At 39.4% G+C, this 27,974-nt stretch overlaps 2 protein-coding genes across 3 annotated transcripts; both read left to right on the top strand.

Annotated features, from left to right (window-relative positions):
* Positions 1-43: 43 nt before the first annotated feature.
* On the top strand, positions 44-16,198 carry LOC147238012 (pancreatic secretory granule membrane major glycoprotein GP2). Of its 2 annotated transcripts, none has more exons than XM_086157555.1 (9): positions 44-1,382; positions 3,494-3,582; positions 3,677-3,781; positions 9,302-9,336; positions 9,605-9,740; positions 11,007-11,101; positions 13,690-13,858; positions 14,018-14,132; positions 15,458-16,198. In XM_086157555.1, exons 1-9 carry the CDS (start codon positions 1,295-1,297, stop codon positions 15,631-15,633), a joined length of 1,008 nt encoding a protein of 335 aa, XP_086013681.1. In that variant the 5' UTR covers positions 44-1,294; the 3' UTR covers positions 15,634-16,198. The 2 variants fall into 2 exon arrangements, with proteins under 2 accessions (XP_086013681.1, XP_086013673.1); XM_086157547.1 differs by having other exon boundaries at positions 9,176-9,336.
* A 1,100-nt stretch (positions 16,199-17,298) lies between these two features.
* fbxo30a (F-box protein 30a) lies at positions 17,299-27,080 on the top strand. Its single transcript, XM_086157512.1, has 3 exons — positions 17,299-17,516; positions 19,998-22,027; positions 24,336-27,080. Exons 2-3 carry the CDS (start codon positions 20,060-20,062, stop codon positions 24,537-24,539), a joined length of 2,172 nt encoding a protein of 723 aa, XP_086013638.1. The 5' UTR covers positions 17,299-17,516; positions 19,998-20,059; the 3' UTR covers positions 24,540-27,080.
* The last annotated feature ends 894 nt before the right edge of the window (positions 27,081-27,974 follow it).

Raw genomic sequence — 27,974 nt, 5'->3', positions numbered from 1 at the left:
AATGATGACCTGGAAGTTGACACGCGCGTTTCCGCTAAAGGACATTTTATCCCCGAGAACGGGATACAAAATGGCGTGTTTCTTAATTGTAAATCAGTGGAAATTTTAAATCTCTTCGGGTTTATCCCTCGCTGTCACGGGTGTCGATGAAGACTTTGTAACGTCAATAATAATTCAGCTGTCTGGGTTTGCTTGATGCTAACACATGACTGTACAGTACAATAATGTTGTGTTGAACTGATAGGATTGTGCGTTTATACACTTTACTGTACCGGGAGACGATGAAAACGCTTCATTAAAGCTACGATGGGGAGATTTGTGCTTTTTTCACCGATTTAGGGCAATAACTGTGCACGGGGAGCCGGGGCTCGGCCTTATTTACCTTTTTTTTACTGTGAAACTGGAAGCGAGCAGGAAGCAGCACTCGTTTTTTTTTTTTTTTGTTTTGTTTTTTTTTTCTTTCAGCTGTTTGTCTGCTTAGACAATAGCAGACAATCATTGTCTTTTTCTCCACGACAAAAAAAAAAAAAAAAAAACATCCGATTCTGTGTCTTGGAAACTCATCTTGTAAAGTTAAAGTCGTAAACGTTTGGAAAGTTTGCAACACTCAGCGGTGAAGAGATCCCGTCCTTTTCTAAAAAGCTACTTTCTGTCTTTCAGTGCATTTTTAAAATTGGATAAAAAAAAACCCGCTTTTCCTCGTCTTCCGCGAATGTGTTTTTTTTTTTTTTTTTTATCTATTCTACCACAAACACTCGTTGCCTGAATTGCCCTTGACCCGTAATAAGTTTCCTCTCGCCCGACCGACCGAGATTCCCGCGCTAGTAAAGATTTCACGAGTAAAGATGTTCGCACAAAGGCCGCCGGCAACAAAGAACGACCGGCTCGGCGCTCTTGTTCCTCCTTGCATGGTTACCAGACGTCCCGTTGCTCCCCCGTAGTAAGAGGACACTTGTAAGATGTTTACCAAGAGGACGTGGCTGCGGTAGGCAGTGACATACGTGTTACCTTGGACTCCCCCCAGGTCCCCCTATTCATGTGCGGAATCTCATTGTTGGCGGGGACATCATTCAAGCTGGTGTTTTAAGGCCAGAGGGAGGCTCCCAGTTCATTAGAGCCCTGTTTCAAGGGTAGGACTAAAAGAGGGGGGCACTACGTCTTGCGGTGACAGCGAGCTGCGGTGAATAGTCGCCAACCCGCCCGCCAGTTCGGGAGAAAGATTCTCAAGAGGCGCAGGGAGACGTCCTAGAAGATACCGGAGAGGAAGCGGCGTTGAAGGGGAATCCGGAGGAAGATGGCACCTGTCAGATTGGTCTTTGCCTGGCTGTTGGTCACCGCGAGGACGGGGATGTCGACCGTGTCGCCGCCGCAAGGGGAGGAGGGTGAGCTCGCGCAACGCCGCGCAACGTTTTGGGGTGATGCTAACTTAACACGCTTGTCGTATTCACACCCGCGTCGATATGGCGAGAAACGTTCGACGGCGAAAACAGTTTGTAGCTTTGGATCTCTGAAAGAATAAGATAAGAACAACTTAAACAACAACTTAAACATCTTAAACGTTAAAAAAAAAAAAAAAATCCCACCCACTTACTGTAAATTGTAATAATTTATCTGTATATATGTTCATAACTTTGAACTATTTCACTTCATAACTGCCACATGTACAATATTTTTCATACTCTTGTGCACTCATTATCTTTCACTTGGTACGTAAGACACTTTGTAGTTCATCTAATTTCTTATTTCCGCTTTTTTTTTATTCATTTTTTTTACTGTTTATACTGTTTAAGATAAGATAAGATAAGAACAACTTTATTAATCCCGAAGGAAATTGTTGTGCCAGAGTTACAGAAAATATAACAGTAATAAATAATAAAAAGAAAAAAGGCAGAATTAGAAATACAATAAACTAAAAGCTATAAAGTGTCTCAGTGAAACTATAAAGTGTCTTAGCAAACAAGTGATAAAACTATAAGTGTCTTAGTAACAAGTGAGGTAAGGAGTGCACAATAGTATGATAAATAATGAATGAATGATGCGTAGTTAGCGGTACCGTGTGGAATTGGTTTGAGTGTAAGGAAAAAAACGAGAATCACAATCTGCCCCCTTAAAAAGGTGATAGACACATTGCGCGAATTATTTTAAGCGTTGTGTACAGTTTACAAAATATATGGTTTTTATTATTTATTAGATATATATCATGACTTGTACTGGTAAAGGCGGTGTGGCGACTTTTTCAATTAGACAATTATCAGAATACTTTATCGATCCCCCGGTGAAAGCAGCTCCTGCTACCCAGTCGGGGGGATAAGAATCAAACTCTTTGTAAAAATAAAGAATAAAAAAGTGAATAATAAAATAAAAAGAACAGTACAGATCGAAAGAAAGAAATAAAATAGTTGAAATAAAGGATAAAATAGAGAATAATGAAAATAAAATAAAATGAAAAGATTAGTAGAGATCGAAATAAATAAATGAAAATAAAAATAAAGTTAAAGGTATGTAGAAGAAAATGGTGAATAATAAAAATTAAAGGAACAGTAAAGGTCAAAAGAAATAAATAAAATAAAGTTGAAATAAAGAATAAAATAGCAAATAATGAAAATAAAAAGTATAGTAAAGGTGGAAAGAAAGAAATAAACAATGTTAAAGGTAAGAAAAAATAAAGAATAAAATAGTGAATAATAAAAATGAAAATTAACTGTACCAATTAATAGAAAGAAATAAAAATGAAGTCAAAGATATGTGAAAATAAAAAATATAATAGCGAATAATAAAAATAGGATAAAAGGAACAGTAAAGATCAAGAGAAAGAAATTAAATAAAGCTTAAGAATGAAATAGTGAATAGTAAGATAAAAAGAACAGTAAAGATCGAAAGAAAGAAATAAAAATGAAGGTAAAGGTATGTAGCAATAAAAAAAGGGAATAATAAAAATGAAATAAAAAGAACAGTAAAGATCGAAAGAAAGAACTGAAAATGAAGTTAAGGGTATGTAAAAAGAGAATAATAAAAATAAAATAAAAAAAACAGTAAAGATCGAAAGAAATTAATAAAGATGAAGTTAAAGGTATGTAAAAATAAATAATTAAATTGTGAATAATAAAAATGAAAAAGAATAGTAAAGATCAAAATAAAAATAAAGGTACATAAAAATTAAGGATAAATAGCATATAATCAAAATAAAAAGAACAGTCATCATCAAAAGAAAGAAATAAAGGTATGTCGGAGGTGAACCTACGACTCAAGACACATGTTGCATTCAAACAGTGCAATATTTGTGAAATCAGATACAGATTGCATTTCAGAAACTATAAAAAAGAAATATAACTCCAAAAACCGGAGTTAAATTTCCCTCCATTCCCCAACAGATGCTAAGATAACACTAGCAAACCTATTGTTAAATATCTTGATAACCATTTAGCAGAGCGAAAATAGAAAAAAATCACTTAAACGCGTTAATGTGTAACTTTACCCTTCTGTAACTTCCCAGAGCTCAATGAGACGGTCATTTGCACCAACGACCACATGGAGGTTGTTCTTCCAAGCGCCTTTTTCCTCAGTAAAGTCCCACCGGTTTATGTAAGTGAGCCGCAACGCCTTTCACAATCACGTCTTCTCTTTCCAAGTTTTCACATCTTGAATTATTATGTTGTTTTTTTTTTCCTCTATTTAGGTTTGGGATTTGCATTTAAATGATCCCGACTGCCGCGGCGTGGAGGTGGACGACAGCTACGTTTTCAGCATCAACACCAATCTCTCCGACTGCGGGACGGTGACGGTATGACTCCGCGTTTATCACATATTAATGCGAAACGCAAAAAAATAAATCCCGCTTAAAGTTGAAAAAACAGGAAAGAAAAAAAAAAAAGCTGCAAACAAATCTGTTTCTGGAAACAATAGAAATGTTTAAAACGCTGTCCAAATATCTCAAAAGTACTTTAGATGATAGTAATTTTAATTTTATTAATGATAATAATGCATTCTTTATCAACAAATAGACAAACCAGCCAAAATAAGCAACAAACAATCAAATAAAGATTTTCTTCAACGGCACAGAATTTGAAATCACTTTTCTCAAGAAACAAAAAGTAAACCATGTTTGGGAAAACAACATCTTTTTTCAAAAAAAAAAAAATTTAAAAAAAAATGAAATCTGGGGCGAAAAATTTCTTGTAAAAGTTGGACGGAGGGACTTTTAAACTTTTAAATTAGTGTCGGCGTGTGATCTGAGACCTCCAGGACGACGCCGCACAAAAGAACGACATCATGTTTAGCCAATTGGAAGACAAACAACACCCAACAAAAAAAATCCCCGTCAGAGTAAATTTTCAAATTTTTACGACACGCACGGTCGCGGCGTGCAAAAACACTATAATAAATATCTGGAATAATTCTCCCCCTCCCTTTTTTTTTTTTTGTCACCCAACGGTGACGTCAGTGCGTTGAATAATAAGTCTGGCAGGGAGGGGGTTCGCACCGCCGGCCCAGACAGAAGTGGGGGTTCGGGGGGGCCGAAGAGGACCGGGGGCGGGACCGGCGTGTCAGGGATGAAGGCCGGCGTTGTTCGCTTTACTTAAAAAGGAAAAAAAAAAGAAAAGAGAGGGGTTGTTTGGGTCCCCTTGTAATCCCAGATGATGTGGATTTACATGGAAATGATGATTATTTGTCTGGTTCGTTCGATAAGAAGCCCTTAAATCGCGATTCGTCGGAATTGAAACGAAATCCCAGATGAAGCGCAAAAGTGCTGTTGAGCCGCATTTTGTAATAAACGTCCAAAATGTAATAACTTTTTCATTTCATTTTGTAATAAAGCCGCATTTTGTAATAAATTTTGCCGCATTATGTAATAAGTTATTACATATTGAGAAGATTATTACAAAATGCACTTGCAACTTTTTTATTTTCTAGGAAATGTAATAACATGGTGCATTATGTAATAACAATTCTAAAGCATAAGTTTGTTAATTGTATTTTATTTTACTTTAAAGTATTTGTAAAAGCTAGGCCTATTCTTAGCATCACTGTATTAGCCCAGTAGCAGTGCTTAGCAATTACTATCAGTACACTATTCAAAGGTTGCATTAATAGAGAATATTCTATAAATTCCATGTTATTACATTTCCTAGAGAATAAAAAAGTTGCAAGTGCATTTTGTAATAATCTTCTCAAAATGTTATAACTTATTACATAATGCGGCAACATTTATTACAAAATGCGTTGGGGCAGTTTAATACAAAATGCGGCAGTTTATTACAAAATGCGGCTTTATTACAAAATGAAATGAAAAAGTTATTACATTTTGGACGTTTATTACAAAATGCACCGTTATTACAAAATGCGGCTCTACAGTGCCCTCGAATTTTTGAAGTATTAAAAGATTTTTTTTTTTTTTCTGGAGTAAAGAGGTTACCACAACTTTGTACAGGGGAGGAAATCTCCCGGCGCTCCAACTCAGCACTTTTATAGGGTTCAACCCGGAGAGTAAACCTGCCGCTGGATTAGACAGCTGGTGTTGCCAGAAGAGAAGAATGTCCCCGGCTGCTGAACCACCTTCAAAACAAAAAAAAAAAAACTTTTAAACCTAAATGGCTTTTCTTGGTTTCAAGGTCAACCGACTTGCGACTCCCAGCCTGTTACAATTTCTGCCATTTCTTATCTTGTTATTTAAGATAAACCTTATTGATCCCCGTAGGGGAAATTCCCTTGTCGGAGCAGTGTTACAGTTATAATGTCAGAAAAAAAAAAAAAAAGAAAAAAAAAAAAACAAGTATAGTATAATATATTTTTTCTTAATAATATAATATAATAATTAATATAAATTGAGATATGAATATAATGGAACGGTAAGGGTGAAAAATACACAACCAGAAAGGAAATGACAATATAAATAGCGACTTTTTTTAGTAAGAATATTTAATTCATTCAGATCAAGGAAGTGTTATTTTAGTGTTCCCTTTATTATTTTGAGCAGCCTATATTTAAAGGAAAGGAAAACTTTGTTTAAAATGCTAAATAGCTGAACTCCACCTGATGGAGCTCCACCTGATGAGCTGGAGAAGATCGGAGAAGATAAGAAGGAATTCATCCGTTGCTCGGGGGTTTTGCTTTCAGAAAGAAAAGCAGTTTGCAGGAATGTTGTGTTAAAAAAAAATACACATTAAGTTATAAGTGTTAAAGTCTTTTTTTTCTTTGCCGAGATTTCATGTCACCTAAATTCGGCCTCATGAGGAGCTGTTTTGCTGCAGACACACGTTCCCATTGTTGGGTCGCGGCGCTGTTTGTTAAGAGGTAGTAAAAGTCGAGGGCTCGCGGTAATTCACAGGATCCAGTCGGGTCTGAACAGAATACCGAAGCAGCGTTTTTATCCGCCGGCTTTTTTTTTTTTTTTTTTTTTTAAACACTTCTCAGCACGTCAGCGACCAGAAGAAGATTGTTGAAGGAAGTGGGTTACATTTACAGAGCGAGAAAGGGGATTAAGTGACGTGCTTTTCGGTGAACTTTCACCAGAGAAGCAAACTATGATCCATCCGTCTCACTGCCGAGCCCGCTTGGACACGAAGCTTCCAACCAGAATCAGAAAAACGTAATTTCTCCCAGAAGGGCAATTGGGCAATTGTGAACATAAAGAGAAAAATGTAAAAAATAATTAAAAAAAAAAAAAATAATAATAATAATAATAATAATAATAGTGATAATACTAATATAATAATAATGATAATAATAATAATATGATGATGATGGTGGTAATAATAATAATAATAATAATATGGTAATAAAAATAATAATAACAACAATAATAATAATATTACGATGGTGATTATATTGATAATAATAATAATATGGTAATAATAATAATAATAATATGGTAATAATAACAATAATAATAATAATACAATGATGACAATAAGAATATTTTTATTAATAATAATAATAATAATAGTAATAATATGGTAATAATAATAATAACAATAATGGTATGTTGATATTATCAGAAGGATATAAGAATTATAAGAATGATAATAATAATATGATGATGATGATAAAAATGATGATAATATGGTAAAAAATAATAATAATATGGTAATAATAACAATAATAATAATATGATGATGATCATAATAATAATAATAATAATAGTGAAAATAATAATAATGATAATATAATAATAATATTAATGATAATGATGATAATAATAATAATAATAATAATAGTTTCTCCTTTATTAATCCCCATGGGGAAATTCGTTCTTTGCAATTAACCCCGCGCTAGGGGAGCAGTTAGGGGTTCAATATATGTGTACGTATTAATAAATTGCCGTACAAAATTGTGCAAATTGCAGGCCACTCACTCTGCATTGATATAATAGATATATCATGCGCGGGGTGGCTGCTGTGGCGATGAGGGGTTGGCAGTTTTGCCGGAAATGTAGGATTTGGACGACTCTGGGGATGAAGGTCGCCCTTCTCCTCCGTCGGCAGGATCCAGATTTCCCCCCCCCGTTGCGTTTAAAGTACTGCATTGTGTAAAAGCGACTCACCCCGGGATGGTTAGGAGGCCCCGGGATTAGATTTGGATCAATGAGCTGACGGACGTTGAGAGACTGACGGCGAACTGGAGTGTGGAAGCTTTGAAAAGAGCTCGGAATCGCTTTGCCACCTTGTCCTTCTTAATAACATCGCGGGGGGTTTAAAAGACGCCCCGCGTCGCTCCTCTCAGCTGCCGCCGGGTGGATCGCCTCCGCCAAATCCATTTTGGGCGATCCTCGCTTCGTCCGCAAGTTCTGGCACATCCTTTCGTCATGGCAACCGCTGCCTGACTGGCTTTTCAGTTTTTCTCTGTTTTTTTTTTTTTCTTTATTTTTCTTCTCTGTTCTTTACCCAGAAGGGTTTCAGACCTCCTTCCATCTCCGTCATGTTTGTGACACCAGATCCCAGACAAATTCAAATATTTTATGAATTAATACGATCATTAAATAAAAAAAAAAAAAAATCATTCAATCAAAAAAAATCAAATTCAATTAAATAAGAATAAGAATAACTTTATTTATCCCGAAGTAAATTGTTGTGCCAGAGTTACAAGAAAAATATAATAATAATAATAATAATAATAATAATAATACATACGTTTTGTATAGCGCTTTTCATGGCACTCAAAGACGCTTCACAAGTAAAACGATATATAACGATAATAAATAATAGTAGAGAAATTGTATAAACAGTGAAAAAATAAGAGAAAAAGGGAGAGTAAGAAATACAAATAAACTATTAAGTGTCTGGTTGGAATTAGAACTACTGCAGAACTTTTTTTCCTTATTATAAGAGCTAGTAGTTTTTGTTTGTTTGTGTTTTTTTTTAAAAGCCGGGAGTAAAACAAATATTTTACAGGAAAAAAAGACAAAATAGATTTAAATCTAAAAGGACACTGTCGTGAAAATTACAGTTGATAAGACGGGTAAAGAGGAAAAAAAAGGAAGGAAAGGATATTATACACACACACACACACACACACACACACACACACACACACACACATACACACACATATATGCATATATATACTGCTCCAAAAAATAAAGGGAACACTCTAACAACACAATGTAACTCCAAGTTGGTCACACTTGTGTGAAATCAAAGTGTTAATTAATGAAGCAACACGGATTCATTTTGACTTGTTTTAATGACGTTACATTTGTTTTTCCACTTTTATTTTGAGTGTGACTCCAAATCCAGACCTCCATGGGTTCATAAATTTGATTTCTATGGACAATTTTTGAGTCATTTTGTTGTCAGCACATTCAAACTATGTAAAAAAACAAAGTATTTAACAAGAATATTTCATTTATTCACATCTCGGATGTGTTATTTTAAGGCTCCCTTTATTTTTTGGATCAGTGTATATCAAGTCCTGTTAAGTAAATACTTTTCTGAACACTTCTATATAATTCCATTTATTCAATATATAAGATAAGATCAACTTTATTGATCCCAATAGGGGAAATTTGGTTGTCACATCAGTGTAACAGTTATAGTGCCAATAAATATGAATATAAATAGAGACATACACAAATAAATAGACAGCAGAGAGAACAACAAGGAAAAAACAAAACAACAAAAATAGTCTTATCGTAATATTTCTCGAATATGTTTCGGTATCTTCTTGTTCTTTCCCCCAGACATCGGACGACACACACATCATGTTCATAAACACCATCCACAACAACGATTCTGAAATTATAACCAGAAACTATGTCAACATAACGTTTGTGTGCCGCTATCCCATCAACTACATGGTCCAACAGCCTTACGGAGAAAACATGATCAGAGTGGATGTCAGGTAAGTAAAACTTCATTTTTTTAGGAAAAAACGAAATTTGGACCTTATGAAAAAGTCCACTCTTGCTATTTTGACGATTCGATTTAATTATTGCTGTTCGGGTTTGTTGATCGTAAATCCTTTCGAAATCTATGTCGAACTGACGAGACTCCGCCGAAGCATCGGCGTGAAAATTTATTTCCTTTATTTCACGGGTCTTCCTGAAAAGATCGATATCCCTGCTTGGAAATTACGGATTATTTAATATCACGGCGTCATCTTTGTCCAGAACCATCACGCTGAACACGGAGGACGGGAACTTCTCGGTGTCGATGCTGCTCTACAAAGACGAAGCCTTCGAGAACAAATGGATGACAGTGCCTTCGCTGACCCTGAATGAGGACGTTTTTGTCAAAGTTTTCATGGTAATCCGTTTTATCTGGCAAATCGCCGCACAATTCCCGGATGATGAACCCAAGATAACGTTAAACTTGACTTTTCTGATGGTAAAATGTGAGATTATTGACGATTAAGATTAACTAAGTGACTAATTAATCGGACTTAATCGATGCAAAACCGGACAGGGAGGTTTATTGTTTTACTTTTTTTAATACTTGAAAGATCCTAGCTAACCAAAACACATGAACAAAAACAAATGTTTCCTCCGAGACTGATAAATTGTTGGTTTACAGAGGAAATCTCAGTTTAACAAGCGTCTCAAGAAACAGGTCAGGTCAGGTCGCACAAAGCTAATCTTAAAATCTTAAACCTTATAAAAAATTTTTTTTTTTTAAATCTCACCCACTCACTGTAAATTGTAATCATTTATCTGTATTTATTTTCATAACTGCAATATTTCATAACAGCTACATGTACAATATTTTTTCATACTCTTGTGCACTCCTTATCTTTCACTTGATACTTAAGACCTTAAGACATTTTATAGTTTTCACTTGTTACTTAAGACACTTAATAGTTTATTTGTATTTATTATTCTCCCCCCTTTTTTTTTTTACTGTTTATACAATTTTCTACTATTATTTATTATTGTTATGTTTTTCTTGTAACTCTGGCACAACAATTTCCTTGGGGATAAATAAAAAAAAATAAATAAAAAAAAAAAAATAATAATAAAAAAAAAATATATATATATACACACACACACACACATATATATATATATATAAACAATAATAATAATGAAAAATAATAATAAATAATAATATAAATAATAATAATAATAATAATGAAATAATAATAAAATTAAATTAAAAAAAAAGAAGACGAGGAGGAAGGAAGATGGGGAAAGAGAGGGAGATGGATCAACAATATTCTTATTCTTCTTAACAAACCAGGGATAATATACCGATGTAAACAAAAGCAGCAGCTTTTAAAAGTAAATTGAAAATAAATCTGAACTTGTGATGCCTGATCGAATTTTCAGGCAAATTCCTGAAAACAGATTTTTTTTTTTCCTTTTTTAACGGCTATTTTGGGATCAGGTGGAGCACGTCGCTAGACGACGTTGGGCAATAAGTAATGAGGTCAGACGCCGGAAATCCAACACTCCACCCCTTTGACACAAAAGTCCTTGAAGCGAAGCTGTAACATCAGCTGCTGTTTATTTACCGTCAATCATCATTTGCAGTTCTTGAACGTGTTTGGTTGCGTAAAGTTGCGCTGTCTTTCAGATCCCCGCCCACCTGATGCTGCGGATGGAGCGATGCTGGGCGACGCCGACCAGCGACCCCTACAGCAACATTCAGTACACCTTCATCAGGGACAGGTGTGTTTCCGGAAAATCATTTAAATGACGTAACATCTGCAATCGCGGAAAAACGCGGCTAAAAAAAAAAAAAAAAAAAAAAAAACGATGCGATAAAGCTGTAGTGACTGATCTTCCAATCGAAACTGTCATCGTTGTTTTCGAAAGGAAACTTAATATTTTCATGTTGGAAAAATGATCATATTACCACTGTTTTACGGTAATGTGATCATTTTTTTCCAACATGAAAATATGAAGTTTTCTTTCATTTAAATGACTCAAAAATGACAATTTGATGCGTTTTAGTTTAAAAAATTAGTTTGAGGAATTACAAAAAGAGCGTAATGGATCGATAAAAGCCTCAATCGATCAACCATTTAAATGTTGTTACTCTCTTCAAATCGATGCAAATTGACAAAACCCAAGCACCCAACCCGCTGCACACACACACACACACACACACACACACACACACACACACACACACACACGGAAAAAGAAGACACCAGGCTGGATTAAATACTGCTAAAATCAAAAACACAGCCAATGCAATAAAACTGCAGTTACTGATTTTCCAATCAAAACTGTCATAATTATTTTCTAAAGAAAAAGTAATATTTTCATGCTAGAAAAATGATTATGGATTAAACCGACCACGACATTTGACAAGAGGCCGTAGAGAAGTATTTTGATTTTAATGACTCAAAAATGATTGAAAATTGGATGTTTATTACAACTGAAATGACTGAAAAAATAAGTTTTATGGAAGCAGTCAATCAATCAATGGACGTCTCAATCAATCAACCATTGAAATGGTGTCGCTCTCTTCACATATTGCACACACACACACACACACACACACACAGACACACACACACACACACACGTGGAAAAAGAAAACACCAAGCTGGATTTAATACCGCTAAAAATAAAAACACAGCCAATGCAATAACTTTAGTTACTGATTTTCCAATCAAAATGTAATATTTTCATGCTAGAAAAATGTTCATTGATTAAAACGACTACGATGTTTGACGAGAGGCCGTAGAGAAGTATTTTAATTCAAATATCTCAAAAATGATTGAAAATTGGATGTTTATTACTACTGAAATGGCTGAAAAAATAAGTTATGGGAATTACAAAAAGAGCATTATGGAAGCAATCAATCAATCAATGAACGCCTCAATCAATCAACCATTGAAATGGTGTCGCTCTCTTAACATATTGCACACACACACACACACACACACACACACACACACACACAAACACATGGAAAAAGAAGACACGAGGCTGGATTAAGTACCGCTAAAAACAAAAAAAAACACAGCCAGTGCAATAAAACTGTAGTTACTGATTTTCCAATCAAAATTGTTTTCTAAAGAAAACGTAATATTTTCATGCGAGAAAAATGATCATTGATTAAACCGACCACGACATTTGACAAGAGGCTGTAGAGAAGTATTTTGATTTAAATGTCTCAAAAATAATTGAAAATTGGATGTTTATTACTGCCAAAATGACTGAAAAATTAGTTTTAGGAATTACAAAACGAGCATAGTGGAAGCAGCCAATCAATCAATGAACGTCTCAATCAATCAACCATTGAAATGGTGTCGCTCTCTTCACATATTGCACACACACACACACACACACACACTCACTCGCGTGGAAAAAGAAAACACCAAGTTGGATTTAACACCGCTAAAAACAAAAACACAGCCAGTGCAATAAAACTGTAGTTACTGATCTTCCAATCAAAACTGTCATAATTGTTTTCTAAAGAAAACGTTATATTTTCATGCTAGAAAAATTATCATTGATTAAACCGACCACAATGTTTGACGAGAGGCCATAGAGAACTATTTTAATTTAAATAACTCAAAAATGATTGAAAATGGGATGTTTATTACTACTGAAATGACTGAAAAAATACGTTTTATGGAAGCAGTCAATCAATCAATGAACGCCTGAATCAATCAACCATTGCAATGGTGTCGCTCTCTTCACATATTGCACACACACACACACACACACACGTTCCACTCACACGTGGAAAAAGAAAACACCAAGCTGGATTTAACACCGCTAAAAACAAAAACACAGCCAATGCAATAAAACTGTAGTTACTGATCTTCCAATCAAAACAACTAAGATAATTGTTTTCTCCGCACCGTCATGGCCGTTGTTTCGTAACCTCACAGCTAAATGGTTGGATTCGATATCATGTATTTGTTTGTGTGTATTTTGAACCCGGCCCGTTGTCGTGCACACCAGCCGTTTCACCACACGACCGTAAGAGCTCTTAGTCCTCTTATGGTGGAGCTGTTGAAATCTGAAATCAGAGAGTTTGTTGCTTAGAGAGCCGGCCAGACAACAAGCCTCAGAGCCGGGTCATGTGATTCCCGCCTGAGAGGCCACGAGCGCGTCACTTCAACAGCTGTGCACGTCCTTGACAACAAGGCAGTATTTGGCTCCGTTAGCAACAGCGGGGAAATGTTTTCACAATGCAAGAGGAGAAAAAGCACCTCACGTAATGTCAGAAAACCTGTGAAATATGTTGTTATTATCGCCCGAAATCTCATTTTGTTCCCCGCCGTCTCCCTCAGCTGCCCCGTCCTGACGAACGAGCGAACCCTGAGCGTGCTGAAGAACGGCCAGGGCCCGGAGGCCACGTTCAGGATACAAATGTTCAAGTTCGTCGGCAGCTCCTACACCGACGTCTTCCTCCACTGCAACGTCCAGATCTGCCACAACACGCCGGGGCTTTGCCGGCCTGTGAGTCGGACCGCGGCCCGCTAGTTAATGTGCAGCTTAACTCCTTAATATAGACACGACAACTATTTGTCGACCCTTCCGAGCCAGAAAAGTTTGCAATTTGTGATATCAGAGGTGCTCAAGGGTTGGTTTGTTGTTTTTTTTTCTTGTTTTTCGCAGAATTGTTCCACGGAGGACGTATTCATGAGGACGCGCAGAGACGTCCCCGTGTCCCACACCGTGTCTTACGGGCCGATAAGACGAGTTCTGAGCGAGAGCGAAAAGCCCGATCTGAGTATGTTTCGCCAACTTTTCTAAATAATATTTTTAATTTTTATTTTATTTTATTTTTTTTTTGTCACAAACCCCCGAGGAGATTGAAAGACGGATGCAGCTCTCCTCTACGTGCGCCCGCGACGAGGCACAATTGTCATCGTGCGGTTTTTTACATTTTACATTAATTAATAACAATATATACACATAAATACATGAGAAAATAGTTGTGCGTAAAAAACAAAACCAAAAAAAAATACTTTGCCTTGATCAAAAAAAATGGAGGCTGAAGCTTTGGCTTACATTGATCCATTTTAAATATTAAAATTGTATTTATTATTCATATTAATATTATACATTCACTTGGCAGTTGACACGCACTCCCACTTGTGTTCATAATTCAGTTTTACATTTTTTATTCATATTATTTCTTACTAAGTTTTGGATTCTATAAAGCGTGTGTCATTTATTCATTTCCATTTGCTAAATAAATTATATGCATTTTCCTTTTACATTTGTTTGCGCGCTTGCTTTTCGAAACATACAAATACCTCGTAGTTCATTTATATTGACTCGGATCTTAAACACCTCCTGAACACTCTTTCCAAGCATATTATTATTTATTTTAATGACGATAATATTATTTACTTTATGTTATATTTACTTTTTCATAATAAACTGTGTTGAATCATCAGTTATCACCAAATTCACAGATCCAAGAAGCCGTCATGTATATATTGATATTTTTTAAGTCTCAGCACAGTGGCGTTGTCATCATTTTGATCCGTTTTTCACAAACACAAACCCTATTGAGACGATTTGATCCACAGGTAAGATAAGATAAACTTTATGGGGAATTATAGGGGGAAATACTTTTGTCACAGCAGTGTCGAATGTCAAATAAATATGAATATTAATTGAGAGACAATTAGAAAAACCAAAAGACGTCCACAAATAAACTGACAGTAGACAACCGCAGCTAAACGACAACATAAACAGAGTGACATTAGCAATAATAAGAATAGAATAAATAAAAAACGATAGGCAGGAGACCAACGGGATAAAAAAGATAACAGATAAATGAATGGGTGAGAAAGCGAATGGGTTGAATCCTTTACTTTTTCGGAAAAGTCGCTCCAGGATGCACTTTGTCGGATGATTTCTGACGCGTTGCTACTCTGCGTTATTTTTTTTTTTTTAATAAAGCGGTGAATGCACAAGTTAGCGGTTTTGTGATGTTTGCAGGTAGGCCAGCAGTTTCATACTCTTGTAAAAGAGGAGAACGGCATCTTCTGGCTGAAACCGTGGCTGTTTTTCCAGAAATTCTAACAGCTGTTTTACATGCAGAAACAAGCGGAGTCCCTCCTGTGCAGACCTTGGTCCTCGGGGGGCTGCTGGTGGTCTTGTTGCTGATCAGCGGGGTGTTTGGGAGGCTGTGGATTCGCTCCAGACGTTTCTATCCGGCACGCGAGGCCCAGCTCACCCTGTCCAACATTCATCACATCTCTGAGGTGGCCTCGTGAGACGGGGAGCTGTCAAATGGACATATGTGGACATATGAGGATTGTTTCTTAAGGAAAAATGGTCCCCGTCATTTGTAAGGAATCAACTTAAATAAAAATATCCATCAAATATTTCTCCAGCTCGCTTTCTATGTTTACGCTTAAAAACGCAGATTTGCTTATCGCACCATTATGGTACTTCCTGTGTGTTTGGTCGATTTGATGACGCAAATATATTGTGATTTTTTTTTTTTCCCCGAATAAATCTATTTGATGGCTAACTGCCTTTATCCACAAAGCAAAAGATTGTTTAACCCTCTATAAAACAAAGTTTAGGGTTATGGATTAGCAGAACAGGGCGCCACGTCATCAAAACTCTTCTTTAAACGCAAAGCACCATTAATATCCCTACGAGAATCTGCCGTCGCACCCTGATTGGTGTATTTTATATATTTTCCGATTTCTTTATTTTTTTTTACATTGAAAGGTAACATTTGAACAGTTTTGAATAAAATCTGGATTCGTTTGTCGGCAGATCTTCCAGAACATGAACATTGATGAAGTAGGTATATTGTCAAAGACAGTTTTAGCTTGAAATGAGAAAAATAAAAAGATCTGATATATTCAGTCATGCTAAAGGAGGAATTTGAAAATGTAATCCTTTTTTACACGTATCGCTTAAATCACATTTGAAAAGGTAATCCTTTTTTACACATATACTGCTTAAGTCACTGACCTGTTCGTTGTGATTTTTGAGCAACGTTTTGATCATACCTTGGTCATTTTTAGTAATTTCTCCTTATGATTTGATATTAATTTCTGGTTATACAATTTCCTCTTACCCTTCGAAGTGCAGTCAAAGTCGAGTTGAATTATCAGTATCGCTATATATTGCATGCATACAGAGGATTGAAATTGCAGTGCTTGGAAGATCTACGGGTGCAAAAATAAAAATAAAAACAAGGTCAAGACAAAGACCTAAAGGTTAAGTTGCATAGTGTTTTAAGTCAGTCGTTAAAAATAAAGGAAAAAAGTGCAAGTGCAGAGTTAGTGGAGAATTTCAAGATTCAAAGCATTTGTTGTTGCACGGTGCAGAAAATATGCTTCCCTGTACAGTGAAATTCCAACTTTACTGTCCGCTGTGGGTTTGGATATGTATGGATAGGAAACAATGATAGTAACATTATTATAGATATGAACAGTGTTGGCAGAGTAATAAGACATTTGAGTGCAGCTTGGTGTGCAACTCACAAAGTGCTGGTGCAAGGATTACTGCGCTGCATGTAAAGTGCAGAAAAGTGTCCGGTGTAAAAATGTCTCTTAATTTTTTAAAGAATGTTTTAAAACTTAATATGATTTAACACTGATTTGTAGTCACTCTTCTATGTCTCATTCTTTGTCATTTCTGGCAAGATTTACATTTTTTATTTTTTTTTTTCTAACTGGTTTTGGATTGTTTCATCCAGATTGTCGGGTAAGTGTTAAAATACACAAATGTCAGGGGGAGAGGGAGAAAAAGCCTTGTCTGGTGTCGAAATACTTTTTTTAACTGAAAGTCGAAGGCCTCCCTCGGGGTTTTTCCCCGCTCCGGCTATTTCAGGGCTCTGCTATGTTTACAAACCTTTAAGGGCTGGTGGCTTACGTGATGACGTAAGACGTAATGACGTGATGACGCAATCCCGCAGCGCCCTGGGAGGGGAGGGGGGAGGCAGCCGGATCAGAGTCACGGCGAAGGAAAGGAGCCGTGGCGTGAAATCAACGGCCGGCACAGAACAGCGGTGGTGTCGCTAACACCGGATGCCGTGAGATGCTCCTCCAGCCGTAGATCCCCTGCTGTCGGTGCTAACGGAGCTGACGTTACCGGAATAACACGTACAGGACAGTCTTGGAGCCCCGTTTGTCGGGTGAGCACTTTCCAGAGGCTAGCAGCTAACTGAGAAGGCTAAAAAAGTGCTAGCATGATAGCCGACTGGCCATGTTGTTGGTGTTCTTTTGTTGAACAAAGTTTTGTGCCTTGTTTGTTCCCCTTTTATCGTGAGCGCATTCGTCACAAGAAACTGCCTTTATTGCATAAGGAATCAAATCGTTCGTGCAGTCGCTCAAACATTTCTTGTTGTTTGGAAAAGGTGGTAAACGACCGGTGTTATTTTTGTTTGTGTATTGCAGCCCGGTTTGCTAACCTGCCATCCATGCTTGCGTAATTTACCTAGCGGTTCTTTCCAAACCCCCGCAACAATAGCTTTCCTGTGAGATGTCGTTGTTCGGACTTGCAGGGTTATTGTTGTTGTTGTTGCTGTGGGGCATTTAAGTCCCACCTTGGGTTTCGTTATCTCACGGATCTATTTACAGTGTCACAATGATGATTCGCGTGTTTTTTCTTTGTGGATTTGTTGCGAGTCACCTAAACTTAGGACATCTGCAACAGGTTTTTCACTTGGCACTTATTTTCAGCTACCAGGTGAAGATCATGTCCTGAAAATGCTATTACATTGTGTGAAAATAGTCTTGTTAAATGTCTGTCAATAGCCTTAAGAGTTTGTAAACATGCACTGGTACTGGTTGGAGATGACATAGCAGGAGATACCTGTTTCAATGTATCCATTTTGCATTGAAACAAGAAGTTATCATTAATTCCCGGTAAATCAGGGTGTGTGTGTGACTGCAATGTCATAACAGGCGACGGGATTTCTGATTCCTTTTTTGTCATCAAAGCTAGACTCAATCGATCCTTGCACAAAACTAATTGTTCTTTAGCAAAGGTAATATGTTGATGATTTTCTGCAATTTCGGAAAAGCAGCGCTTCGCGGAACTCAAGCTATTGCATTCAAATGGTCACAATAACCCAAAATACACTAAATTCAATGTCATAAAAAGGATGAATTATGCAGGAAGTTTTCCGGTCATTGTATGGAATCAAATACTTTCATTTTTTTCACAACACAAACTAGTTATTGAAAGAAATTGGTCATGTTTTTTAAACTATTAGATTAATTGCCATCGTGGCACTTTGTCATAGTGTCTTTATGACGCGGGGACAATATGAATGATTTCAATATCTGGCAAACACTGATGTCCGAAAGCTATTTTGAAATGATGCTCACTCTAATATGTTATTTAATCGGCAGGTACAAGCTGCAGAGCTTTAATTTAGGTCTGATAATCGGACCTAAATCGCCGTACAAAGGAACAAGTTTGAGTGGGAACAAAGCTTTAGAATTAAATTCCAGCAAGCAGGAAAGAAAACTAATCCAGAAAGATTGGAGTCGCGGGCCAGTTCCACCGCATCTTCCAAGGAGTGGTGACATGTGAATGACCAGAATGTTGCAATCTGTTTGTCGATCTGCAAGTGTTCAGAGCAGGCAGCTCCTAAAAGGGAACCACTTTTATAACAATTGTAATCCAGAGGTAGACGTTGCGAGACCATACCAGCAGAATCTTGTTTTATAATACCCCGGTTATCACCGGCTCTGCTCTGTTTTTCTGTCCATTTCAGTCCAAAAGGCTGCTGTGGAAAGTGATTAGCATAAAAGGTACATGCTAAACAGAACCACGCTAGCTTGATTTGAATGCCAAACAACATGAAAAATATCTCTTGATTATGTGCTTCAACTGACGCGCAGACAGAAATAGTGGTATTTAAAAAGGACAAGCCAGCCCACCGGTGAATCGTTTTCAATTTTTGCAAGTCTGTTTGAAAAACAAGAAGGACTGCCTCCAAAGTATATGTCGTAATAGTGGAAAAGACAATAGTATTGCAATTTTCATAATGAACATCATATGTTGTCATCATATGTTAGCTCAGGAACAGAAAAAGGGTGAAGCTCAAATAAATATTTCAGTACAGAGTGTGACGCCAGCAGAGTCACTAAACTAACTTTAAATTTATCATTTAATCAGGAAACATTATCAATAAGATGTTTTGTTCTCATATTTGGTATTCATCCTGTTACTGAATACAAATATGTTAAATATTTTCAAGAAATTTCCAGGCAATTCATAAGATCGGTTCATGATATAGTTGGCTATTATCGTGGTGTTTTACCAGTTGTTCCTTGCAGTTTTTTGAATGACTTACTAGCAGTTTTTTTCATTGGTGTTTTCAACATCACGTTCCAAACAATGAAATGAATACAAAAGGAATTAGAGATGAGCAATAAAACAGAATGACTATAAAGTTATCGCTCACCACGGTTGAGATCAGCAATGAAAAACAAAAAGTAAAGTTGTGTCTCGAAATGATCGAAATAAAAAAAAAAATCAGCCATGTGATAGCCGTACTCTTTGTGACATTGATATTTTCGCACAGAATAATTCATCGATAGCCGCGTTATTTTAACTGAAGAATGAGTGTCGTAGCTCAAGACGTGTTTTTTCTGTGTTTCAGGGTCGAACGCCTCACGCCGTTTTTCTGCCACGACCAGCGGGGAACGGAGCGATCGGGCGAATATGGAGTCTCTGCATCCCCACTGCCTTAAATGCATCAACAGGAGGTGCATGGTCAGAACGGAGGTGGGTGTTTCCTGCGACCTCATCGGCTGCCCCCTGGTGTGCGGGGCGGTTTTTCACTCGTGCAAACTACAGGAGCATCGCCTGCTGTGTCCGTATGAGCGGCTGCCGTGTCTGAACAGCGGCTTCGGCTGCCCGTTCACAATTCCCAGGGTCAAAATGGCGCAGCACCTGGAGACCTGCCCGGCGAGCATCGTGTGTTGCACCATGGAGTGGAACCGCTGGCCCGTCAGCTACGCCGATCGCAAGTCCTACGAGAACCTGAGCAAAGACTTTGACGAGGTGGAGCAGCTGGACATGGCCTTGGCCCTGCAGGACCAGAGGATGCTGCTGGAGTCACTGAAGGTCACAACCACCGTGTCCAAGAACGGGGAGAAGGAAGCGGATAAGATGGCGGCGGCGGTGGCGGCGGCGGCTTCGGGCGGAACGGAGGCCGCGTTAGGGAACGGCGCGGTGGAAATGGAAGAGGAGCCTTGCAGTGAGTTGTACAGGGCCGCCTGGGAAACGGCCGCCTTGGAACTCCTGAACAATTCCAAGGATCTCGACGTGATCGTCGGCAACCTGAACGGGGAAAAGACGGATAAGAACGGGGGAATCCACGGCGGGGGGAACGGAGACTGTCATCCCGGCTACGTCGCCGAGGGAGGAAAGAACGTCGACATGCACGAGAGCGACTCCGACTCGGACTGCGAGCTGGGAGCGGTGGGCGGCGCGGACCGCGCGGCCGCCACGGACCGGGACAACGGCATCGGCTGGGAGGACGAAAACGAATTCGCCGACGTGTTCTTCGACGAGAAGGCGGAAGACGCCGAGGAGCCGGTCGACGATTCCGGCCCCGACCGGCCGAAGATTCCTCCGAGTTTCGTGCCGGCGGCGGAGCCGCATCCTCCGAGGCCTCGGGAAGAATCGCCCTTCGTGATGTCCGACCTGGTGATCAATTTCCTGCCGTACCTTCCTCCCGAACTCAGGTACAGGTGCTTCGGGGGGAAGCTGCACAATGTGGAGGTGTTTACTTATCCGTCCGGACGCCGCACTCTGCTGTCAGACCCTTACTGGTTCAGACCTCAGATGGAGGACAAGGCCGTGGACACGTCCGACCTGGAGGTGGCGGACGACCCCATGGGGCTCCACGGCATCGATCTCATCACCGCCGCCTTGCTCTTCTGCCTGGGAGACTCGCCGGGAGGCCGCGGGATCTCCGACAGCAGGTTCGTGGACGGCTACCACATCGATTTCGGCACGCAGACGTTCTCCTTCCCCTCCGCCATCCTGGCCACCAACACCATGGTGGGAGACATCGCCTCGGCCTCGGCCTGCGACCACGCCAGCCCTCAGCTCTCCAACCCGAGCCCCTTCCACACACTCCGACTGGACCTGGTGCTGGAGTGCGTCGCCCGGTACCAAACCAAGCAGCGTTCCATGTTCACGTTTGTGTGCGGCCAGTTGTTCCGGAGGGACGAGTTCTCCTCGCATTTCAAAAACGTCCACGGGGACATTCACGCGGGACTCAACGGCTGGATGGAGCAGCGCTGCCCGCTGGCCTATTACGGCTGCACCTACTCCCAGAGGCGCTTCTGCCCGTCCGTGCAGGGCTTCCGGATCATTCACGACCGCCACCTCCGATCTTTCGGCGTTCAGCCCGGCCTTCCGCTAAGAGCGGGCGACGGCCTCCCGAAGAGCGGCCGGCGCTTCGGCCCGCGGTGCGATCAGTTCAGCGGCCTCCCGTTCGAGGTGCTGCAGCACGTCGCCAGCTTCCTGGACAGTTTCAGCCTGTGTCAGCTGTCCAGAGTGTCCCGCACCATGAGGGACGTCTGCGCCAGCCTGCTCCAGATGCGCGGCATGGTCGTCCTGCTCTGGGAGAAGAAGCAGCGTGCCGACGGCTCTCCCTCCTGGCAGATCACGGACAAGGTTTGGATCGGATCGCTTCGCGCACAATGTTTTTTAAACCCGGACTCTTTCCCCGAACGTTCGCTGTCAAAGAAGCGGTTCACTCCTCGGGCCAGGATCGAACTCACGGAGGATGGTCTTTAAAAGTGGCAGAAGTTCTATGTGATAGAAGACTTTCAGCCAGAATAAAAGGAAAGGTGTACAAGACAGTGGTGAGACCAGCGATGATGTTTGGACTGGAAACTGTTCCAATGACCAAAAGACAGCAGGCGGAACTAGAGGTTGCAGAGATGAAGATGTTGAGGTTCTCTTTGGGAGTGACCAGGATGGAGAGGATCAGGAACGAGTCTATCAGAGGAACGGCACATGTTAGATGTTTTGGAGAGAAGGTCAGAGAAGCCAGACTGAGATGGTTGGGTCATGGACAGAGGAGGGATAGAGAATATATTGGTAGACGGATGCTGGAATTGGAGCTGCCAGGCAGGAGGTCTGGAGGAAGACCAAAGAGAAGATTTATGGACGTAGTGAGAGAAGATATGAAGGTAGTTGGTGTGAGAGAGGAGGATCCAGAGAATAGGGTTAGATGGAGAAAGTTGACTGGCTGTGGCGACACCTGAAGGGAAAAGCCGAAAGAAGAAGGTCTTGCTGATATTATGTGCAAAAAAATCAACGTGAAGACCAAATTTAGCAGAAGCATCGATAGTATAGATAGACATTAGCGTCGATAGACATTAGGCATATAAATTACCGTAATTTCCGGACGATAAGCCGCGACTTTTTTCACGTAAACAACGATGCGGCTAATATATGGACTTTTTTGGGTGGGGGACGCTAACGAGCTTTATCCTCGTCACATCGGACCGATGAAATGACCAGGAAATTCTGAGTCCGTTCAACCGAAGAAGACGAATTTGACGTTTTTTTAGTGCGCAGGAGGAAGCCCCAGTTAGCGATCAGCTAGCCGGTGCTGCTTTTATTGAGGTGCGCTCAATAGTCCAGAAATTACGGTAACGGCTCGAATTTTACGACCAAAAAGAAAAGGGTGTGTTGTGAACAGTGAATCTTTTCGAATCAAATCCGAGCAGGGCAGATTTTCAAATCCGGACTTCTAGTGAGTCTAAAATTAGATGATGCAGTTATGTCTGACAGTGATTCGCGTCCGGAAACCCCCCCCTTATTGCGATTTAAGTACCATATTTTTTGAACTATTTGTCGCTCCAGATTATAAGTCCCACTGGAGTATAAGTCGCATTTTTGGGGGGTAAATTTATTTGATAAAATCCAACACCAAGAATAGAATTCATCTTGAAAGGCGATTTAAAATGAAAATAGAACAACAGGAGAACAAGTATAGCCTATATGACGCATAAACAACGAACTGAGAACGTGCCTGCCAGGCTATGCTAACGTAACATATTACGGTAAGAGTCATTCAAATAACGATAGCATGTAGCACATGCTACAACCAAACAATCAATGTCACTCTTAATCACTAAATCCAACGAAATCTTCTTCTTCGGTGTCACTTCTGAACAACTCCGCCAACTCAGAAGGCAGACAATGCGCCGCTTCCTCTTCTACCGGTACGTCGCTACGTCAGAGTCATCGTCACTTGCAGTTCCAATTATTCCAGCCTTTCTGGATCCCGACAGGACGGCGTCCTTGCTCTGATAGAGAGGCGATTGCGTTGCATGAAGCGGTAACACCAGGAAGGTCCTCCTGCAAACTCATTTCTATTCATCTCCTTAGCAACTACCTGGGTGTGAAGACGCAACTGTCGTGTTGACAAGCCTCTCCTGGAAGCACCTTGTTCAAGCACCAAGTGTGAACTCGCTCCTCTAGCCGAGGCCAGCTAGCTTTTAGCACCCGATTAGCTTTTTTAGTTTTCTTCATTTTAGTAAAAGTAACCTCCTCTTTTCGCCAGTCCCTTACAAGTTTCTCACTAACTTCAAACTTTCTCCCTGCTACTCGTTTCCGGCTGCATATTTAACTTCTTCCAGCTTGCAACCTGCAGAATATGATTTTCTTTTCGGTGCCATTTTTGTTCAGCCCTTCTCAGTTGTTTTTAGAAGTTGGCGCGATCAGTTGAAATGATCAACTTTCAGAGGTACAGAAGTCGCTGGTAGCATCTTTTTTCACAACGCACTTCTGCCATGACCCGCCCCCGCTGAATTTTGATTGGTTGGCATGCGTGTGTGACGATCAATGTTCTATTAAAGCTCCGGAGTATAAGTCGCACCCCCGGCCAAACTATAAACAAAAAAAAAAACGCGACTTATAGTCCGGAAAATCAGTAATTAATAGCCCCGCCGCGCTTTCTGTCTTTCAGGTGTGGAGGTTCAGCACAGCTTTCGGAACGGTGAACGAGTGGAAGTTCGCCAACATCGCCAGCATGGCGGACCACCTCAAGAAGTGCAAGTTCAACACCATCTCCCGCCGGGAGGACGCCATCCCGCTGCCCTGCATGTGTTTCACCCGGGAGCTCACGAAGGAGGGGAGGTGTTTACGTTCTGTCCTCAAGCCTGTCGCATAAGTGCTTGGAGACCGTCAGAGGAGCGTCGTCCTCCAGTGTTTACAGACATGGCTTTCTCCGAAACCTCGGGGGAAATTTTAACTCCCGGTCGGAATTAATGAACCCTTTCGCTTCACGGTGGGAAACTCCTATTTTATTTTATTTTTTTTAATGAGACAAAGCCAACGTTTGGCCGATTCGATTGGCGATTTGTCCCGAGAGGACTGACGAGCCGCGATCACAGCAAAGAAAACAAGCCGAAGACCCGATGGACTCGTCAACACCAGTGTTTCACCTTCGTCTTCTCCCGCTTTGTGTAATCAGCTGTTTTTTTGATGACGTTTTTTTTTTTTTTTTTTTAATTTTCAATCAAAAAGTCCACCGCTACACAAGACGAGAGAGCAGAGCCTTAAAAACGTGACGGCGCCGGATCGGAAATTCCCCAGCTGCCTTTTTTTTTTTTCGGGATCCGCGACGGGATCGTCGTCGTCACCGGCGGCGACCGCACGTGCACTGAACAAACAAACGGTCGCCGATATCACGGCTTTATCACGTTTCAAGACTGACCAAACTGTCGGCGGCGCACAAGGTTTGTTGCCACTTTTATTGGCTAATTCTATTTATCAGCTCACCAGCAGCAGCGCTCATCCATCACCACGTATAGTGCAATCAATTTAGACACGTGCTGCTGAAATCCTATTGGCACAAAGGTCTATCACCTTATTTTTTTGTTTTTTTGTTTTGTTTCCTACTCGGCACATAGGTCAGATAATATGATACCTCTTTCTGGCCGCATGGCGTTTTATTTCACCAGTGTTTGACTCGCGGGTTGCAGAGGGAGTTTGAATGGAGCGGTGAGGGGGGCATCGAAGGACAAATATAATAATACCTCTTACGATGAAGTCAAAGAGCAAAATTTTACACGCAAATATATATATATATATTTGATTTTAAATGACCTGAAAGTCTGTGAAAACATCTGCGGCAAAATCCTCAGACTATGAGCAATATTTTACTTGAAAATAGACCCAAAAAATAAAAAAAAAAAAAAAAAAAAAAAAAAACACGCGGAAGAAATTATCTGAAGGTTTTTTTTTTTTAAGCCTTTAAGAGCACATGTAAAAATCAGAGAATTTTTTTTTTTTTTTTTTTTTTAATTAATTTGGAATTACCGACCTGAAAGCCCAAAGCGCTCCTGGCGCTTGCGGGCTTTCTCCTCTACCAGCGACAATAAACAACCAGCAACCGTTGAAAAGTAAATGTAGCAAGTGAAATAGTGAATGTTAATCCATCAGAATAACCGCGTTCAAGACAACAAGTTTTCTTTGCGTCGAACCTCAAAAAAAATACAAATAACGGAACACTAAGAGAAGACCCTGCAGGCCAGGCTTTGAGAAGATATTAGCGGCGCTCGCTTCCGACCCGCTGAAGTTCATGAGGTTGTCGTATCGTTGTCGTAGCGTCGGGCACAACAAGTCCACCGTGCAAGTGTGGGTGTCTCAGGGTTTCACAACACGTCGGTGGATTTCCTACAACCCGGAGGGGAAACCGGCGGTTTGACTTCGGCGGCGTCTGCGAGCAAACCGCCGCACCTTTCAGTATTATTTTAACGCAGCGACGGACGGAAAGGCGGTTTCTTTTCCCGCCCGCTAAACTCGATTCGCGAGAATCGGCGGATGGGCTGTTTTTTTTTTTTACCGAAACGCGAAGGGATCGGACTTTAGAGCACACTTTATAGAGGGGTAAAGTTTTGTTTTGTGGGGTCTAACGGATAATTTACTGATATGTGACACTCAGAGAAATGATTTGCAAAGTTTAAAGTTGCAGGAGAGTAACTTGAGGGAAAAGAACTGATATTCCTTTTTTCACAAATCTTGGGTTGTATTTTCTTGGTTTGTTTATATATATATATATATATATATATATGTATTTATATATATATAATAATGCTTTTGACGTTTTTATGTAAAGCCCAGGAATTGTTGGAACTACCTTTTTTTTTTTTTTTTTTTTCAATCACTATGTTTGGTTTATTTTAGTTTTCTACTGGTACTTTGAAAAGGAAATATGCCTGTGTTTCATCTAGAAATGTACCAGGATTGTGGATTTGCACATGGAGACATTTACTGTAAGATTGTAGCTGTTGCTGAGGGCGACCGCACTCCAGTAGCAGGAGCTCTGCTCCGCCACGTTTTTTGTTTTATTTTGTTTTTTTTTTTTGTTTTTTTTTGCATGTGAGTTTGGTGGAGATTGTTCTCAGGCACGATGTGTTGATTTATTATATATTTTTTTTTCCGCGTTAACGTAACATTTTACCATTTCCGTGATCCCATCCCCATCCCATGCCCGCGGTGTTCCGGTCGAAGCACGAGTTTGTTTGTTTGTTTTTTTAAACACCTTTTTTTGTTTGTTTTGAAGCGGCGGTCGGCCCCCGAAGCCACCCGAAGGGTTCGATAAATGTGGTGTTTTTCACTCTTCACTGCTGAAGTTTGCCGTCGCCACCGCACACTGTCATCTGTTTGACTTTTGAAGTAACTCAATAAAGAGGCCCTTGGTTTTTCAGCTTTTTCGTTTGACTTCTTTTCGCCCAGACGAACGATTCGAAAATTTGTCCCCTCCAAACGACAGGACTTGGAGGAAAGAATAAAAATCATATTCAGGAATCGTTTTTAGAAATCCATTTATCAAACTAAGTTAACTGTAGTGATGTCAACGATAAAAGAAGTGTCAGTTTCCAGCATGAGGAAACTTCTTTAAGGGAATTCCGTACATATTCTGGAGTAATTTGTTATGCTAATATACCTTCTGAGCTCAGCTTTAAAGAATTTGTGAAATACATGAACATTTTATCATTTTTTTTAAACTTTAGGCAATTTAATTTTGAGGGGTGTCTTTTAGTTAGTACATTTTTTAAATATTTTTTCCAACCTGAGTTTTTATATAAAATTTTGCAATTTTTTTTTGACAATTTCTTATTTCTAAGTTCAACCTGAGTTTTTTGTTTTTTAACTAATTGTTGGATTTTCTGCATTTCAGTAAGATAAATGGGGATAAACAGTAAAAAAGCTGTCCAGTGTTTACATGACATTATAATGAAAATTTCAATTTTCATTTTATATTTCAATATATGAGCTATAATAACATGGATTACAAATAAATATTTAGCAATTGTTAAAAAATGTTTTTGACCTGTTAGATTGTATTTATTCCATAAAAGTAAAAGAAATAATATAGGCCAAATTATTTTTTCTCATTGAGATCATTGCAATAATTAAAAGGAATTAACATGAGAAATTAAATATATACAGGACTGTCTCAGAAAATTAGAATATTGTGATAAAATTCCTTATCTCCTGTAATGCAATTAAAAAAACAAATGTCAAACATTCTGGATTCATCACAAATCAACTACAATATTGCAAGCCTTTTATTATTTTAATATTGGTGATTATGGCT

The sequence above is a fragment of the Fistularia commersonii genome, chromosome 1 (assembly GCF_037954325.1).
Source record: "Fistularia commersonii isolate RoL2024-O1a breed Wild chromosome 1, RoL_Fcom_v1.0, whole genome shotgun sequence".
Classification (NCBI taxonomy): domain Eukaryota; kingdom Metazoa; phylum Chordata; class Actinopteri; order Syngnathiformes; family Fistulariidae; genus Fistularia; species Fistularia commersonii.
Note: the sequence above shows the minus strand (reverse complement) of the source record. Positions and strands in the feature narration are given on the sequence as shown.

Bases quoted from the DNA above. Each gene is read 5' to 3' on its own strand.
- LOC147238012 (XM_086157547.1), top strand. From the start codon at position 1,295: ATGGCACCTGTCAGATTGGTCTTTGCCTGGCTGTTGGTCACCGCGAGG. The intron at 13,859-14,017 runs GTGAGTCGGACC...TGTTTTTCGCAG, and splicing joins CGCCGGGGCTTTGCCGGCCT to AATTGTTCCACGGAGGACGT. The intron at 14,133-15,457 runs GTATGTTTCGCC...TTTTACATGCAG, and splicing joins GAGCGAAAAGCCCGATCTGA to AAACAAGCGGAGTCCCTCCT.
- fbxo30a (XM_086157512.1), top strand. From the start codon at position 20,060: ATGGAGTCTCTGCATCCCCACTGCCTTAAATGCATCAACAGGAGGTGC. The intron at 22,028-24,335 runs GTTTGGATCGGA...TCTGTCTTTCAG, and splicing joins CCTGGCAGATCACGGACAAG to GTGTGGAGGTTCAGCACAGC.